This window comes from Periplaneta americana, chromosome 11 (assembly GCF_040183065.1).
Source record: "Periplaneta americana isolate PAMFEO1 chromosome 11, P.americana_PAMFEO1_priV1, whole genome shotgun sequence".
In the NCBI taxonomy this organism is placed as follows: Eukaryota; Metazoa; Arthropoda; class Insecta; order Blattodea; family Blattidae; genus Periplaneta; species Periplaneta americana.
In genome coordinates this window covers 78,443,454-78,463,638 of record NC_091127.1, presented here as the reverse complement: position 1 = coordinate 78,463,638, position 20,185 = coordinate 78,443,454, and the positions used below count along the sequence as shown (strand labels likewise).

General features: G+C 36.2%; 1 protein-coding gene across 1 annotated transcript in view; it reads right to left on the bottom strand.

Moving 5' to 3' along the window:
* Positions 1 to 20,185, bottom strand: part of LOC138709111 (protein Skeletor, isoforms D/E-like) — a 316,549-nt gene that overhangs the window by 60,949 nt on the left and 235,415 nt on the right. Inside the window, exon 7 of the mRNA XM_069839643.1 lies at positions 8,043 to 8,142. Within this exon, the coding sequence (XP_069695744.1) occupies positions 8,043 to 8,142 (100 nt within the window). The remainder of the gene's footprint in view (positions 1 to 8,042; positions 8,143 to 20,185) is intronic.

The window sequence follows — 20,185 nt, the reverse complement described above, 5'->3', positions numbered from 1 at the left end:
ACTGCTGTCAGGTGACGTGGGAAACAATTGGCAATCGGTGTAAACAGTTGGTCAGTGTTAAATACTTTTCGCACGCTACCGCATAATAGTCAATTTTAACACATATGTGTAGCGCTAAAGATCTACTTTTAGTGGTGGCTGTCTAAAAATTTTATTCCATATACAACATGAGGATATTTGAAGTCATTTTGTCAAAATTAAAAGTTGTCTGATGCGAAATTTTCTTTAATTACTTTATAAGGCTGCTATTACACTTTCAAAGTTCTTTGACAAAGAATATGATAAAATATTTTATCAAAGATTATTGATAAAAGATAGGATTTGGGGTATATTACACTGCATAAAATTTTTTTATAAAAGATTTTATCGAAGAAACCTAAAATTAGGAACAAAAGCTCACTTAACACTTGTTTCACAACAGTGAACACGTGTTCCGAGGATTTGTTGATACTATAATATTTACACATTAAGTTTATAATTTATTGATACTAATATTTACGCGTTAAGTTTATAACACCATGAATGAAGAACAGTATTATGCTTGTTTAGCTATAATTAGTTCAATTATTACATAAGCATTTTACCGAAAAAGAAACGCCTGTAGGTTGAATCGTGGGTTGCAAAACGTGATAAGAAAGGTATCCATCAGAACTTATTGAAAGAGCTACAATGGGAGGACTTGAAAAGTTATACAAATTATTATAAAATATTATTATAATATAATATTAATATTATAATATACAAATTATTTATTTACAACATTTAATTTCCTTCACACTCCGATATCAGAATTTTTGTGGTAGCAACAGTCCAGTTAATATTTGCGTTCCGCCATATTTGTTTCAAGGTATAGAAATCTTTTATAAAAGATAACAAGATGCACTCACATTTTATAAAAGATCTTTTATCAAAGAAACTTTTATTAAAGAAAACTGTCATGTATTTTATAATATATATTTTATAAAAGATCTTTCTCAAAGAACTTAGATAGTGTAATAGCAGCCTAATTCATGATAAATAGGCTTAGTAGTAGTAAATACTGTATAGGTCGAGTGCTAGCATAGCGGTTAAGGCGTTGCTTGCAAGCCGAAAGGTCGCGGGTTATAATCCCGATGGATTCGTGGATTTTCTTCATTGATCTAATCTTTCTGGCTGCGCTATAGCCTTGGGGTTCACTTAGTTTCTAACAGAAATGAGCATCAGAGGGATTTCCTTGATGTCAAGACGAAAGGACGTAGAACTGATATTCCAAAGTACAGCTATTAACATCGATTGTCTAGAAAAGGTGTTAGTCTTATCCTCCGATTATTCTGTGTGTCTTCATGGCTTGTAGTAGAGATACCTTAGCTTTACATTTTTATTGACTGTAGGACTGTCATCTGATATACTGTATGTCTGGTTTAGAAGAATAATTATCTGAAATTTACACAGCTGTTAAAACCCGACTAGGAGACAAGATATACAATTTCGTGATTTTTTTTATTTGGATACATTATAGGAAAGTGTAGCTTTGTTAAGAACGAGAATCTTTGTTGTTATTTGTAGTTAGTTATGTAAGTCCTTGAGGTACAGCCTATAACAAATAAAGGACACCGGGCTGGAAATGCTGTAAAGTTGCCAAATAGTGTGACAATGAATAAAAAAATTAACGCTAATTTAATCCCTGCGTAATACGTATAAGAAAGCATGTGAAAAGTAATTACTTGTACTTTTCTATTTTTCGACGTCTGTTTGAGGTGCAATTGATGATAAAATCGAACATTTTTAGCATAACACGAAGTTGAGTAAGTCTCCGCTGCATAAATATACCAAAGTGTACATGTGCTGCCACCTGTCGAGTATTTAAAAAAAAAGAGCGTGATCTAATAAATCACAAGCGTTATGTGCATATAACCGGATACTCTCAAGAAAATTGTAACGTTATTGGACGATAAAATATTTGATAGTAAAATACCATCATTATAAAAATAACAAAATATAAAGCAATAGAGTAAAAACCCATTCACGCAATTGTCCGGATTCAGTGAATTTCCTGCCACCTTTTATTATGTTAAATATAGAGGATAAGTCGTGATTTATTTCTCTTACCCATTCAAAGATTAGGAGAAAAGTATTTTCTCATTTAAACAATCTAGCCTACATTTTCGAGCTTTTCTATTAGTGCTGTTACTAATTTATTTAATTATTTATTTTTAATATTTGTATAGGGCCTAAGTAATTTTCCAACGAACATTATCTCACTTTGTAACTTATCTCCTGAGAGAAAGCATGTAGCGTTTTACACTTCAGAAAAAGGGTAACTTGTCCATATTGGTTACGTATCGTCGTCATTATTCTCTGGGTTTGTAGCTAGAAACGTTATTTGGATATTTAAGTTCAGTGGATAAAAGGAATTCTTCCCAATAAATTTAAGCTCCTGTCACAGTTTTACCACAGTCTAGTATATAAAAATCACGAAGGTCAATACGTAGGGAATATGCATCCATAGATAGTTGCTAACCACTAGGATCGCTACTATCGCCTCATCACAGACAATGCACAATCTATTGTTCCTCTCACAACTCAAACTTTGTAACTGTATATACTAGACTGTGGTTTTAAGTTGTTCTAAGTAGGCCTAGTCTGTCATAATTGCTCTTTCTTTGTTCCAAAAATGTGATACGAACGTGAAATCTATTTGGACGGGGAGAACCAGAGTGTTTCCATTCTTTTGATTGTTCTGTTTTTGGATCGTAATGACGGTTACAATAAGATTCAAAAGTTAGGAGAATCTTCTCCAAAACGGCGACTTATCGACTTGAAAATTGTCCCTACGAGTCGTTTACGATCAGCGTCCAGGAATTTATGGATATATTAGTAGATACTTTTCTCATACTTAAAGCATGACGTGTAACTTAAAGAAACGTTTATAGGAAATTTTCAAAGTCTGTGATACACAATTGAGTCCAATCCGTTGTTCCACCAAATCATATGTGCGACATCGATGTTGTTTGGAGTGGTCAGGAACAGGTCTTCCAACACGGTGTTCATCCTTGATCTCCTTCCATCCTTTCTTGAATTCCGGAATTCAATTTTTTTATGCTGGCGAACAAAGGATAGTGATCCCTTAATATATCCACTATAGCCCCATAACTTTCCTAGCTAGACAACGCTTTCACAAATAGGTGCTTTGTGACCGATTGACATTTTAAATTTTATTAGAAATAATTGTTTTATTCAACATAATTTCTTAAAAAATTCGCAATATACAATCTATTATTATTTTATTATATGGAGTAACTATTGATCAACTTACTGTTTTCCATGGTAACCACTTTCGCATTTTTTTTATAGAAGTAATGCACACTGTGCATGCGCTGACATATCCAGGGATATGCATGGTTGTTATTTATTGTGTTAATGGTGAGTTATTCCGGACGTTTCTGTGGAAATTAAATTAAAAAATTGCTTAAAATCTTTTTTGTGTATAATCGATTGAAATGGATGACGAAAATGAGTCAGGTCACGGCACTGTCTGACAAGCAAATATTCTGATGGGGGCGGATAAAAGAGTTATTTTTTTTCTTCCATCATGTTAATAACGTCAAAAGAAGAGCTTATACAAATTTTGACCACTCGATCACAATTACGAGGCCGTTTGGAAAGTGATTTTCCCTGGGGTCGTTTACAGAAGAAAAGCACAATTACATAGAAAGATTTATTGAAACAGATAGACCTACAGCAATTGTTGTGCCATTTGTCAACATATCCCCCCCTTAAAATTGAGTCATTTGTCGTACAATGGGATCAATTTTTTTTATCCTTGTGTCGTAGAAGTCAGGTGCTTGGGATCGGAACCAGAGTTTGACAGCTGTCTGCACCTCTGTCGATCCCATATGACAAATGTCTCATTTCCGATGGGGAATATGTTGAAAAATAGCTCAACAATTTCAGTGTCTGTTTCAATAAATTCAATAAATTTTTCTGTTAACGGACCCTGGCGAACTTATTTTTTACGGCCCTCATAATTGCGGTCGAGTAGCCAAAATTTGTACAAGCACTTTTTGTCATTATTAACATAGTGAAAGAAAAAAAAACTTTATCTGCCTCCATCAGAATGTTTGCTTGTGAGATCGAGGATCATTAATTGAAATGGAAACTTTACGTGAACATACTGTACGGCGCCGGAAATTTATGACTTGCTGCGAGAGAAGTGTGTGGCGATGGTCTGGGCGTGTCCGTGAAGATAATATTGCTACAGTAGACAACCAAAACAGAAGACTGAAATCATTACCGAACTCCGCTACAGAGGTAATTGTTGCCAATGTTTTGGAGAAGACCGATGACATTTGCAGACATAGCCAGTAGAAAACTGCGCTAAAAATTCGCCAGAATCCCTCAGCCAGATTACAGTCCGAACATGAATCCACCTGATTATGATCTTCTCCTGAAAATGAAAAATCCACTACAGGGGTCAATTTTGCAACGGTAAATGACGTGAATACAGCTGTGTCCGAACGCGTCGGAGATACAAATTTCAAAGGAGAATTAAGCGGCATCGAAAAACTGCCACAGCTTGGGAAGCAATGATAACACATCTAGGGGACTATTTTGAACGATCTTGATGTAAATGGATAGAAAAAATAAAATGCGTACAAATGAAGTAAGTTTGTGCATTACTTCTGGGTCACCTTTTGTATCATCAATACCCCTATGTCTTCTAGAACTTGCTGATATTTAGTTATTTGATAAGAGAAAAAAAAATCATAACTGTGTAGTGGGAATTAAAAATACAGTCGTTACTGATGTTTGGTGGTGATTTATTAGCTATTTATTGTATTCACGTATATTTTTAGCTACACATAGATATTAATTCTTGGTATTGTTTCGCTCCACACAGTCAAGTGCATACAATTGAACATCGGATCCTGTGTATGAATATAAATGGCCTTAGCTTAGCAACGAGTCGTCAGACAAGTGACAGACGTCTCTGTATGCCATTTATTATGCTACGTTTGCGCTTTGTTGTCTATCACTGATACGGACGCGGACCGCATTCAAATTAGGTTGGCATCTCTGCGTTACAATTATGCATGTGATTGTTTCGTAATATGTGTGTACGGCGTGTGTAATAATAATTTCCCACGGTTTTGACAGTGCGCGGGTATGTTGAAAAGAGAAAGGAACGTTGCTAACGAACGAAACGACGCACTGCATTCGATCTGTATGCACGATGAGATTCTCGCTTAGCAATAACTGTTGAGAAAATGTGAGCCATGTTCCTCGAGCCATTTCAGCAGATTGTATAGGCCTAGTAATTGCCGTCTTTCCATGCTGACGGCAAAAGAGTAAGGAACATATTCTTTCCGCATCATTATATGAACATGTATTACCATTTTTATTATATTATATTCCTATTCATCCTTGGCGGTTTAGTGATTCACAACCCTTACCATTGAATCCACGATTCATCTGTTCAACCCTGATCGAGGATGATGCATTTAGAGATACTGCCTCATTTATAATGGTCGTTTTGGAGCAAAATTTGAGTTGGAGTGTGTTGTGACAAGAAATTAATATAATCTTCGAAGTACAAGTCATTAGATTCTATGGTCTTGAGCCTCCTTTGACGAGATTTGTTGTCCTAGCTGTGAGAGAAAAGCTCAATACTCAATTATCTCGCTCTTAACTATGGAAAATAATGAAAAGTACAGGATTTCCTTATTGTAAAAATCATGCAAATTGTAAGTTTTTAATGGGGGTTGTGATACTATAACAGCACGCTGTAATGAATTTCTCAGAAAAAATGAAATGTATTAGAAACTCTGGACTCTGTACACTTATTTGTAATTAACTGATTATTTTGTTTTCCACCAACCTTTGTTCATTTGCAAAATTTAAGTATTCATATTAACATACAGTAAATGCGGCTTTGGGTCTGAGCATTTGTAAAGTTTAACTAAAGTCCATCCGAGTGGTTAGGTTTATATCGCAACCGGTTTCCCCCACCCGTTTCTGCTGGCCCCTCTGTAAAGGCTAGTGTCTAGTGATGAGCAGAAAATCACGGACGTGTGATTTTATCACAGTGATCGAAAAATCACGATGGCATCTGTGATTAAACATCTCTTTAAACAGTGATCACAGTTGGAGGGCTAAACTGAACACCAGCTGAAACACTTCATGTTCTTTTCTGAGTGCGCTGCGCTGCTGTGCTTATGCTACCTAGTGACAACACTGGGAACAGCTACGCCCGTGAACAGTGAACGACCGATTTAACAATACATTCAGTGTAGCCATATCAGTACATTTCAGGCTGATCCTGACAGATTTCAATTTCTTAAAGCCGGAAAATATACTATTGTTAGCAGACAGCCGAAAATGTGGCAGATTTTTACATTGCTTATATCTGATTCCATTATTTTAAGCAGTGACGTTATTAATTGGCTACACTATTCAACTAGTAAAATTACAATAACAACAGTATTTTACGAAATATGACAATGATTTAAAAAATAACAATGTTTCATTCATCTTCTGAGTGATGCGTGTCGTATGAATTATGCCAAAATTACTAATTTTCCGTTTTTTCTTACATAATATTTCACTTCAGGAATACTGGACAAGATCAAATAGACAATCATTATATTCGGTAGCCAGACGACTAATGTTCAATTTGTCTACTGGGTGTTCATTTCAAAGTGTGTCATGACGTCACTGTTGATGAGTCAGCGATTTGAAGCGAGTTTCAGCTTTTATGTCAGAGAAGTTGCCTATTAATCAAGGCGTTCAATCTGAACTAGAGAACGTGTACTGTATAACTTGAACGTCTTAGCAACAGATGGCGGTGTGCACGGTCTGTGTGGTACCATGACCTCTTTCGAACTGTGTTTTGCGCGGGAAAGTCGTACGCAGGGTATTTGTTATCATCGGTTGCGTACGGCAGCATTCCACAACACAAATCAAATGCTCCGTGTCCATGTTGACCGTCGAAGTTAATGTCAACAAATACGTAAGTAATCGTCTTAACCCTCTCCCCATATCCCGACAGTAAGAAAAAACTCACCTCAGTACATGTTTCGAAACAGTTCACATTCCTGCCACTATCGGCGTTACCGTACGTATCGGTAAGTACTCTTCTGAATGAACGCCGTACTTGCTAGGCAACTTCTTTGGCAGATAAGTAATACGCCTCTGCGGAAGTTTATGAAGATTGAATTTTCTAGGACCATCGACTAGCCACGTGACGGCATACAGCGAGCCATGACACACTTTGATCTGAACACCCAGTATAGCATTAGTTTAAATTAATGATTGAATAAATAAATAATTATATATATATATATATATATATATATATATATTCACTTTAAATATTTAATCTGTTTTTAAAATGATGAAAGCGTCTATGTTTACGTCTCAGTATTGTGCTTACACTTGACTTCTGCTAAGTACAAACACACAACCACAACATTTTCTTGCCCTCTCCTACCATGTGCGAAATATTGAGAGCTTTGAAACATTGCAGTGAGACTCTCTAATGAGCGGGGAAGGATGAACTGTTCAGTGTTCACCTCGAACAAGTTCGCAGTTTAATTACTGTTTATCACTGTTTCACTGTCTAAGATCACCGTGATAATAAATGAGCAATCACAGATCGAACAGTGATCTGATCACAAAAGAGCAGTTTATCTCATCACTACTGGTGGCTAAGCTATTAGACTATTTTCTAAAAGTATTTGCTGTTCGGGATTGGAAGTCTACATAATATTATACAACTGTTTAAAATAATTTAAAGAAAAGACCCCCATTAAGTGACTGTCACGTGATTTTCCCGTCGACGATCCTGCAATATAGGTAACCTCTCGGAAGGACAGTACTCATATTTACATACAATGAATACAGTTCTGAAACGCTCTACACGCTGACTCTTCCTTACAAATGGGAGATTTTTCGATTTGAAAATATTGACAGGATCTTTCCAGCCTTGTAAGAAAACAGATTATAAAATGCTGAGTCTAAACTATGGTATGTAGCGTTTTGTTGTCCACATTGCAGAAACTTACCGAGTTTACTGACGAGTTGAAGCACCACGCTTTCTCCAGCCACGGCCCATCGTACTTCGAAAGCTAGGTCGTCCCACAGCACTTCGCAGTTCAGCTTCGACTACACAAAATAGAAGAAAAATTCATGTTAAAGCGGACTTGTAATATATTGTCCCTGATCTTTATCTTTTTCTATAAATTTTCAATAGGTTATAGTTAATGTTCATCAATATTATGTATCATTACAATTTATATGTTTAAAATCAGTATTTAATTATGCTACGAGTGTCTCTCCAATCACGTTGAGTTCTCCCTTATGGAGATCATTGCAATATACGTATGTTAGGCCATCTACCATCCGCCATATACTTTTTTTCCTCCCCCCCTTATTTGTATGTTGATGTGCATACATTTTGAACATGTCATAGCAGATGTGTGACAATGGTTAATGCTTTACGTTCCAGCTTGTCTAGTGATCCATAACATCATTGTTGAGGCACAAAATTATGCGTCGCTATGTCCTGTGTGAAATTTTCCGCAGCAAAGGCGATGTGATTTCCCTGAATGTCTCCCTAACAGCTTGCTTCAAATCTTGAATTATTGTCTGGTATCGATGTTTCGAGACAAGCTGCTTAATTATTTCCCACAGGGAAATCACACCGTCTTTGCTGTGGAAAATTTCACACAGGACATGGCGCCGCTTCATTTTGTGCCACGACAACGATGGTGCTCATACTGATGTTCTGGATCACTAAACAAGCTGAAACGTGAAGTATCAACCATTGTCACACATCTGCTGTGACATGTTCAAAATGGATGCACATCACCATACAAACAAGGTGGGGGGGGGTGACAAGACTCTCGGACCTTACTGTACATAACAATGTTGTTGCATTGCGAAAAACCTTTATTACTATTATTACTTACTTTTACTATTATTATTATTATTATTATTATTATTATTATTATTATTATTATTATTATTATTATTATTGTGTGTAGTTTTATTTCGTTTTTTGTTGTCTCTCTGTTGAAGATGGTCGTGTTACATGATAAGAACATTTGAAGTAAACTAATTTTGTTCTGTTCCAAAGGGTTACAAACATTTTTTATGTATAATTTAGGACTTGAACCTTGGTCATCTGGCTTACAACAAACATCACGAGGTAGAATATCTTCATCAAGTGAAACAGATAGTACATACTGTATAAAGTCACGAGGCTGTGCGGCGGAATGGGTGACTATAATGAGAAGATGCTCGAAACTGAGACTAACTTCCTTGAGGACAGTGATTGTGTACCAGTTATATTCTGTCTCTGCTGGGTATTTTAGTCGCTTGAAATAAATTACCCCACACTTTCGTTTCTTCATTTCTCTATTTAACAGTGCAATTAAGATAAGATAAATGAACTGATGATTATGTACCAAAGGAACCGAAAATTGATACCAGCATATTTTGTAACACTTGTAGATAAATGGTTTTTGAGCAGGTTTCCTCAGAGTATTTCGGTTTAACCACAGTCTAGTGTATACAGTCACGAGCTCACTTCGTAGTAAATATGCATCCATAGATAGTTGCTAACCACTAGGATCGCTACAGTCTCATCGCAGACAATGCGAAATAGTACCGTCAGAAACTCAAGCTTCTTGACTGTACAGCATATACATCTAGAGTAGACTGTGGTTTAACCCTTAAATTGGCAAAACTTCATTTTTCACACTAGTTTATTAAACCGTGTCGGACTGTAAAGAAAACAACTATTGCAATGTCCATATTTTATACTGTTGTACAATATTATAGTATTGTGAAATTTTGATTAAATTTAATTTTCCTACCAATCTTTTTTCTATTCTATTAAAATTGAAGCACATAGCCTATTAACCTGCTGTATCCTATAGGATAATTTGTGAATTTAAGGGTTAACTCTCAATTTCGAACTTATAATATTGTCATTTAATCTGATCGCTTCCAATGCAGTAATACTGTTACTATAATTGATAGAAGTATTTTTGGCTACTAATACAGCGGACCTGCTTTTGATTCTCGGTAGGGGAATACAAAATGTTTTCCCTTTTGTATGAGTACCTATCCTGAGTGTCTCTTATCTAGTGTTCTTGCTGTGCTGTCTTTAGCTATTCTGATAAAGATTGTGATCGTTTAGTATGTCTAAGAGTTGAAAGTTCTCACAAGAGTGGGGATGAAGAGATCCAAGAGATTCATTTGTAATTACCAGGCAGCGAAACTTGTTGCCCGAAGAGACAGGTTTGGTGTTCCTTTACTATAGGTACGGGTTTGCTTACTTGTGCGTGAGTAGAATCACGGTCAGCGGTTGAGAGGGATAGAGAGAGATCACAGATTTTCGCATAATGATATGAAGCGTAGAATGAATATAGTAATTTCTGGTAATGCAGGGGAGTCAGTAGGCTAATAAATTAACCATTTTAGTTTGGACTTGAAGACTGAAATATAAGAATTATTTAAGCATGTCAGTAAATTGGTGATTCAGAAAATTGGAAAATACTAGTTACATGATTCAGATTCATTGTTTGTAAATTTAAATGAATTATTCAACCCAGAAAATATTGTACAGATAAATGTTGATTATGTTAATGCACTCACAGAAAGGGTTAAACAATGAGTTACTTGAAGGATATAAAAAGTAGGCCTACTGAATGCAAGGTAGCATTTATTAGTTTGAAAGAAATAGTTTTCAAACACTTCCAATGTTAAAGCTGACATGATTGAGCCATTACGACCTCTCATGTTGAATTACCCTGAAATTACATCTATTGTGTTGAAGTGTGTCTAGGTTCCTTGTGCATCTGTTGATGCAGAAAATCTCTTCTGAATATATAATTTAAACCAGCGGTCATCAGAATATTGCACTCTCGAGCTAGCGTCTCTAACCGCAGGTCTCTAAAGGCTGGTTCACAATAATCCGGGAACGGAAACGAGAACGGGAACGCAAATGTTGTTCAAATGTGAGCATTCACAATTAACTGTTGTGAATGCTCACATTTAAATATGTTTATTTTAACATTATTTTCCTTCTCGTTGCCGTTTCCGTTCCCGGTTTATTGTGAACCAGCCTTTACAGCACCAGCGTGCATTCGTGGCTGCTAGCGAGTATGCTTCCTCCTGCACGAGAGTGCATGTCGCCATGCATTGCTTACCCGTAATCCATTTCAGCGAATGCTGATGACCACTGATTTAAATGTTAGTTGTCGTAGGCACAGAATGAAAGAAAATATTGTCGCTTCTGCTATGCTTTCGTTCCACAAATATAAACAGCAGATGTTACATAATACAAATAATATTCGTTTTTCAATGTTATGAAGTTGTGTTTAATTTTAATATGTAGAATAAATTTTTATATGACACTTTTTTCATGGTTATTTTGACGCCTAATACTAATATAGGGTTATTTTTTTCACGTAAAAATCGATTTACAATTTATACGAAATTATTGCTATTATCTTACAACTAATTAGCGATGAAACGCGAAGTATAATATTTTATAACTATTTTTTTTTTCCAAAGTTAAAACGAAATTCTGTGGTCTCTAGCTCATGATGTAAGTTACTTGTCACAGTTGATGAAGGGTTGTAAAATAAATAATTAAGGAGAAAAGTTACTCGTCTACTGCAACACAAAGGAAGTAAACAGAGAACAACAAGACGCAGTAGTTCAACGGGTCACGATCCTCGTCGCCTTCTATTGTACAGAGACTCTACAACATAGTTAACCTGAAATCACTTGCCTCTCTCCCATCGGGCACTAAGTTTCGCTCTCTGGTAATGACTATCGTCTACACATCAGCTGTAAGTTAACGGAAGCTTGAAGTCGTAGAAAATATTATAAAAAACAGTAACTACATATTTATTAATTAATATTAATTCTTTGGCTAATAGTGAAGATGATCTCCAAACGAAACTTAATAATATTCTGAAGTACTACATGAAGATTTTGCGTACTAACAAGCAACCATTCTGATGGGGCAGATAAAAAAATGTTAGTTTTTTTCTTTCACCATGTTAATAATGTCAAAAGAAGTGCTTATACAAATTTTGGCCACTCGACCGCAATTACGAGAGTCGTAAAAAAATAAGTTCGCCAGGGCCGTTAACAGAAAGAAAACACGATCTCATTTGAAAAAATTATTGAAACAAACACAACAATTGTTGAGTTATTTTTAAACATATTACCCACCGGAATTGCGACATTTGTCATATCATGGGATGGATGGAGAGGTGCAGAGGGCTGTCAAACGCTGGTTCTGATCCCAAGCGGCTGACTTCTACGACACAAGAATACAAAAATTGATTCCATGGAATGACAAATGTCTCAGTTCCAGGAGGGGGCATGTTGACAAATAGCACAACAATTGCTGTATCTGTTTCAATAAATCTTTCCATGCAATTGTGCTTTCTATCTGTAAACGACCCCAGGGAAAACCAGTTTCTGGACGGCCTCGTAATTGCGGTCGAGTGACCAAAATTTGTATAAGCACTTCTTTTAACAATATTAACATGGTGGAAGAAAAAAAATAACTTTTTTATCTGCCTGTATCAGAATGTTTGGTTGTAGATAAAGATATTGGCAATGGAAGGCAAACACAACCTATGTATATAAGGAGGGCTAAAATAATCATAAATGACCAAAATATAGAACGGGCACAACTTGTGAATATCTTTGATGCAATACCGTATTTATTTGCATATTAGGGCCCCTTTTTCTTTTTTAATGTAAAAAAGATACAGGGGCTTATACATGTATGCGCATATCTAAAAAAAAAAAAAAAAAAAAAAAAAACAGTAAGGAAATAAAGTTTTTAAGTTAGGTAATAGTAGGTCAAAATATGAAAGTTAGTTTAAGATGTCAATACATTTTGTCCGTGAAGTCAATCACATTTAAATGACACTGAATAACTGGCCCGCTTCTTGATCACTTCTACATTCACTGACAGGCAAAATTGTCTAGAAGCTAGTAAGTAGTAATAAAATCTTAAGAATCTTTGCCCTTCATTTTGTTTATAGAATCTTATAAAAATAAAACATCTTTCGAGATATCTTGCACTTTCAATGCAGTTCTAGGAATTCATTGTTTGCAACATCGTTTTATATGTTAGCATTTAACTCACGTTCAAAGAAATGTAAGTACTCATTCGATAACTTGCAAGGCGTGCGATGTAAGGATTAGGAACATACATACTTTCGCACATTCATAAACAATAAAATAACGTGATTCTGTTAGATATTTATTGCTCACTACAATCATGTAACTGTCGAGATCCGATTCCGGTATTGCAGCTTCCAGATGTAGGTTACATGATTGTGCACCATCGAATTGCTCAGTAGAAGTGAGAGTGATCAACTCATAGGCTTTAAGGCACAGACATCGTATTAATGTATTGGTAATTATGTTGGCTCTTTTGAAAGTCTCCAACTGAACTATAGATAATACACTTTCTGGAAATATTTAGACAGCTTATCCAAAACACGTAAAAAGCGAAGCATTCAGTAACGAAAAATGGTTATTACAAATGAAATAATTGTGAATTGTCATCATAACAATCCTCCACGATAATGAACCACGTGGTGCGCTTTGACAGATAAAATTATCGTCATATACAGGATGTTAAAAAAGTATCCAATATTTTAGGAGGTGGTAGTATGTATCAAAACAAGAAAATAATGTCTAATAAATATGGGTCCTACAACACATACTTTCTGAGATCTGAACACTTGCTCATAGGAGGTGCTCAATGTGACGTCCATTCATGACAAGGTATTCCTCTGCCCTTCGGCGTAAGGAATCACGTACTCTTTGAAATTTGTTTTAATACGTTGATAAGAAAGTCCTGATAACGATCCCCAGTTAATCTCTGTCGTAGCACGTATGCCCTATTAATCTATCACCAAAAACGCCTGCCCATACGTTGATTGAGAATCGGTGCTGATGTCTTGTTTCTTCATCTGCATGGGGATTTTCATCAGCCCACACATGCTGATTATGAAAATTCAAAACACCATCTCTGCTGAACCCCGCTCATATCTGCAACCAGACTTTTGTTTTCAGTATTCCTTACTACGTATTATCAATCCATACCAGGGGTGTCAACTACGGTATGATTATCTGGTAGTCTGCTGTATTGTAGGGCGGAGAAATGCATTGTCATGAATGGACGTCACATTGAGCACCTCCTATGCACAAGTGTTCACATCTCAGAAAGTATGTGTTGTAGGATCCATGTTTATTAAACATTATTTTCTTGTTTTGATGCATACTATCACCTCATGAATTGTTGGATACTTTTTTTTAACACCCTGTAGATGTTTTAAAGGTTTTCCTAGTTTTCTATTTGCCCCGGGACGGTAATTAGGAATTTCAGAGATATTCCGTTGTTATCTATCCTTAGTTTAGGATCCTGTAGCCATTGAATATAGGCCTAATATAAAATATATTTGGTCGAATTTTTTTATTTTTGGCAGCTGTTCTCAGCCTTAATAACATCTAGTGCAGAACTCGTTAGTTAAAGAACACTAATTAAATATTGTTGATAATCTGAATCGTGCTGAAGATGAAACTGAGGAACGCGTATCTACAAGGACGAAAAAGATCTCATCATTAAATAAATAAATAATAGGCAAATTGAGTAATGACGGTTAATTCATCACTAGTTTATAAATTGTAACTTCAATTTCTATAGCTAATCAAAACAAAATAAAAAAGTACTTGATAAACTGAGTTATATCCCTTGAATCTACTATACTGCTGCGAGCATGAGACTGTCTAGCGTGGCTCAATCCTAGTCCTCACCACGCAGCTATAGTCTGTTGTATTGTGAGTGGTTAGTAATACTTTTCCTAACTACAGAGTGTGCCTGACTGGCTTGACGAGGGCTGGACGGATACGTACACTTAGGCATGCTTTGGCCCATTGTACGCCCTATATATGCGAGATTTTCTAAGTTCGACAGATGGACTGGGCGTCATTCGTGTATCCGACGCTGACAGGTGGGCCATCCTGTCTCAGTCCCTGAAAGAGCCAGGTCTCGTCCGCGTACGAGTTGTCTAAGTCCCAGTGACCTAGAGCCCCAAAGCCCTTCCTATATCAGCATCGGAAACCAGTATTACTACCTACTAGCGCAGATAAAAAGTATCGGTTATAGGCTAGATTGCATCGTACTTAGAGCTCTGTGTTTACAAAATGCTTGTGTGCACGCTCGTCTAGTTACGATAGCGGCTGTTTGTACAGTCCGCTCCGTATAAGTGAACTTATAATAGAATTTACATTTACAGGATTACTTGTGTTTCAAATGAATTAACTCGGAACAAATATTACTTTTACAAAAAGTATCAGTATTATAAATAAAGACAAACACATTTTCTCCATGTTCTGAATTCAGTCGCCTTATTGTCTGTTCTTTGTTGGAATTTTATTTCGGCATTCTGATACAACCTCACGTCACTTAAGCAGGTCTACTATTGAGGAGTGTCGAATGTTCACTTTCTCTGCTCCTTACAGACAGTAGAGACATCCTACAACGAGTCGCATTTTGTAAACAATGTATATAGAAATTATTTACTATCCTGGTACCAATACTTTTCTTCGGCCCCAATACCTACCGACTTCACCCCACCTTATTTTTACTATTGCTGACGATAGATAAAATGAAGGGGAGGTGGAGAGTATTGGTGAAATGATAGAGGGAAACGGGAGTACACCGAGAAAGACCCTCTGCATAAGCTGCTTTGTCCACCATAAATTTCATTACGACTTCGCCTGGAATCGAACCCGAACCGTCTGAATATTACAGAACATGATTGTGTGCTAACCTATGTATTATTGGAGGCCCATGGTAAAATACATAATTTTGTTTTCTTCAATGTATGCAATGATTAGGTTTCGAGACTTGGGACCCGAAACAATATATTTACTGTGCATGTACTATAGGTTGTTGACTCGCTGCAGGTAGTGAAAGGTAGAGATGTGTTGAGGTAACAACGTTGCTATTTAGAGTAATGTACGGTAGTATGGGGAAACACATATGTAGGCCTACTTTCTGAAAGTAAATATACATTACACAATGACAATGTCAAAAGAATGTGAAAAGCATTTATTCTCCTGTCTTTTATAAGCATTTATGTTTAATTATACACAGTGTTAATGGTGGAAATAAACATGTAGCAATTTTAATTTATTCATTTATCCTATTGGTCGTCTTTAGAAAGTGCAGTTACAGTACCGAAATGCAATGTACTACAATATACATTTTCAGTGTCTCAAACGTAAATCATTTTCGGTTATCTGCCAAACAGTTTGTACTGTGAAAAGCTGCGCTCTACGTCGCATGACGTGATAGGAGCAAAACGGAAAAACCGTAACATCATTGCAGTCTCTAAGACACAGTCCTTTATTCTCTGGTGACTCTATGTCCACTAATTTGCTGTTTATATTACACAATGTTCCATATCCGTTATTTTTACATAAAATTGATTTCCACTTCTGTTTTACACGTTCAGTAACCCGTGTACTTGTGTCTCATTAATTCTCTGTGTCATTTCCTCAATTAATTTGAGGGCTTTCGGCATTTCTTGCTCTAACTCTTCTAACCATGTAATAGTTTCATACACAGTTTGAAAATAGGTTCGTATGAAAATCAAATTATTCGTCAGAACCTTCAAATCCAGAGCGTTTTTCTTTGCATATTTGTTGGCATTCGTTCTACAGTACCCTCACCCACTGTACGCTTTACCACTATACTCAATACGCGGATTTCCCATTGAACTTCTCTATTGGGTCCGAAGTCTCGAAGCCTGGCAATGATGTTGCATGGTTTATTTTATAAACATATGAAGTTCATGAGAATAGTAAGTTACAGAACCTTGTTTATAGTATACACTAAAATAACAATCTGTCATCGAACTCAGCCAATGCAATGAAGCCTTACCTCGGTTTATGTGTAGCTGCCCTTGCATAGCGTTAGGCTTGTTTGGGTTAAGCATTATGTACAGCGATAAGTTTGGTTTCTTCAGTTTCTTGTTATCACGGGAAGATTCAGAGAACTTGCTGATATGCACTTCATTTATGGAAGAGTAAATAGGAGTGGAAGAAAAGCTACAAGGATTTGTCAGTAGAAATATCATTTATGATGCCTACTATACAAGGTGTTAAAAAGTATCCAATATTTTAGGAGGTGATAGTAGGCCTATTCATCAAAACAAGAAAAAAATGCCTGTAAACATGGGTCCTACAACACATACTTTCTGAGATCTGAACACTTGTTCATAGGAAGTGCTCAATGTGACATCCATTCATGGTAATGCATTTTTCTGCCCTACAATACAGCAGATTACCAGATAATCACACCGTAGTTGACACCCCTGACATGGAATACTGCTATGTCGCAAGAAATACTGAAAACAAAAGTCTGGTTGCAGATATGAGCGGGGTTCAGCAGAGAGGGTGTTCTGAATTTACGTAATCAGCAAGTGTGGGCTGATGAAAATCTCCATGCAGTTGAAGAAATAAGGCATCAGCACCGATTCTCAATCAGCGTACGGGCAGGCGTTCTTGGCGATAGATTAATAGGGCCATACGTGCTACCACAGAGATTAACTGGGGCTCGTTATCAGGACTTTCTTATTAACGTATTGCCTACGTTGCTGGAGTAAGTACCACGTCAGCAAAGACTACAGATGTGGTTCTTGGATGATGACACACCAGCACATTTTTTTTCCACAATGAGCATGAACTCCTGACGCTGACATTTCAGGACCGCTGGATTGATTGGGGAGGCCCCACACCTTGGCCTGCTCGTTCCCCAGACCTAAATCTCCTAGCCTTTTGGTTATCAGGAACAACCAGGTCAATTTCAAAGAGTGTGTGATTCCTTACGCCTAAGGGCAGAGGAATGCACTGCCATGAATGGACGTCACATTGAACACCTCCTATGAACAAGTGTACAGATCTCAGAGAGTATGTGTTGTAAAACTCATGTTTATTAGACATTATTTTCTTGTTTTGATGCATACTAGAACCTCCTAAAATATTAGATACGTTTTTTAAGAGCCTGTATAGCCCATACCACGTTTCTAACAAGAAGCATAACATCGAACAAGTGCTAACTGCCATGGCAAGAAGTCCGATTCTCTCAGCAGTAAGAAAGTCTCTGCGTTGGATATTCCGAGAACAAAGCTTAAGTATAAAGTGATTTAAATTAAATTAAATTAAATTTAAAATTAATATACCTGTTAATCAGTGGGTCGTCAAGGGTATGTTATTTGGAGCGAGAGGTTCCCTTCCACAATCTACCTACCAACTATTAGTGAAATTAAAATTCCAAGTCTTTCACATACAAAACATCTTATTACAAATTCTTAGGAACTCTTTACATATCATTCAATATAATTTATATTTTCAAGAAAGATAATTTTGTCAATATGACATTCTGGCATCAAGCGAATATCAAATCTAAAATTTAGTATTTTTTTTTAATTGATCGACTAAAAAACATAAATGTTCTGCATTTAGGATTCTCGTGATCACCTTCACTGGAGAACTCACGATTTAATCAAATCCTTCTCTTCTCTATGAATACATTACAAAGGATTGCATGCAGAAATTAAGTGATCTTTATAAAGTTATCATATTTAGGTAACAAAAAGTAATTAATTTTCCCATATATTTTAATCGTTGCGGATATAGTCATCAGGCATTGCAAACGTTTCAAGCCCTTCTCGAAGTTAAATGGAAACAACGGATATTTGTCACCATGAATCCCTATATTGTAATGTAGCCTGAATGCTGACAGCTTATACTTTTGAAGGAAATGGAATTTCAATAACATAGCGCACTTCCTGTCGCGAAGGACCAGCTGTCGCAACACGTCGATCTCTTCTATTTACACTCATCCGCTCCTCGACGTCTAGATTCCCTGGCTTCGACGGACATTATCATTTCTGATTTCCTTCTGTATCCACCTGACACTTTACCAACGTATATACATTTTCCCTTTCTTTTTTACTTTTCTATGAAGAAAATAAGTTTATCATGCTATTTGGTTATGGTGGAAATACTTTTCAAGATCTTCAGACTATTTCTCACTATTTTTGCAGTGATTGTGTGTGTGTATGTATAGGCCTACGCATGCATGTATGTACACAAGTATTTATGTATGCACAGTATGCATATACTACATATATATGACTATAAAAGAGAGTGGAAGAAAGATATAATAAGAGTCTTAAGTATATTCTAATTATCTAAATTGTCTTAACATAAGTGACTATTAAGACCTGTTTATAATATTTCATACAGATCTCTGCTAAATTCGTCCGCTGTCACTGTATTACTAGTTCTTTCTATCAGTTTCAAATGGTTTATATGTTTTTTAATTACAGTGCTGCTGTAAATACCGTCTTTTAGAACATTATGTCAGTCTTACTTAAATTACATACAATTATGTCGCCACTTACACAGGCGTATTGTCTTCCGAATTCCTCTACGTACCCATTTCTGTACTTTGTTTTAGCCACCTTTACTTTAATTACTAGTGCACAATATCATAAATATTGCTAAACTGAAGTACACTGTACGTGTTTAGGAGTAAGGAACCTGTTTTACAGTGACTCTGTAAAGCGCCTTGCTTGTGATTTTGTGTAGTCTGTACTGAAGGGCATGTACCGTATTGTATACCCCGTGCACACTTTTACCATTCCCTTGTTGTGAGACTAAGAAAACTGTCTTTACTTATGTATAATACATTAGTTTATGACCTGTAGAAGTATATTTTTTGGATTATTTGATGTATCTAGTAAACAGCGACTAGTAGCGAAGACTTGAACTTTGCCTAAGGAATTAGATGTAGTTGATAGAAAAGCAGAAATTGCCTCAAAAAGAGGTTTCTGCTTAGATAGTGAAACCACAGTCTAGTATATATACAGTCAAGAAGCTCAATATATAGTAACTATGCATCCATAGATATTTGCTAACCACTAGGATAGCTAATGTCGCCTCATTACAGACAATGCGAAATAGTACCGACACAATCTATTGTTTCTAGCACCCTCACAACTCAAGCTTCGTGACTATATACTAGACTGTGGTGGAATCATCTTCTGATTAAAGAAAATTTTGTGCAGTTACAGTTTTCAGCCAT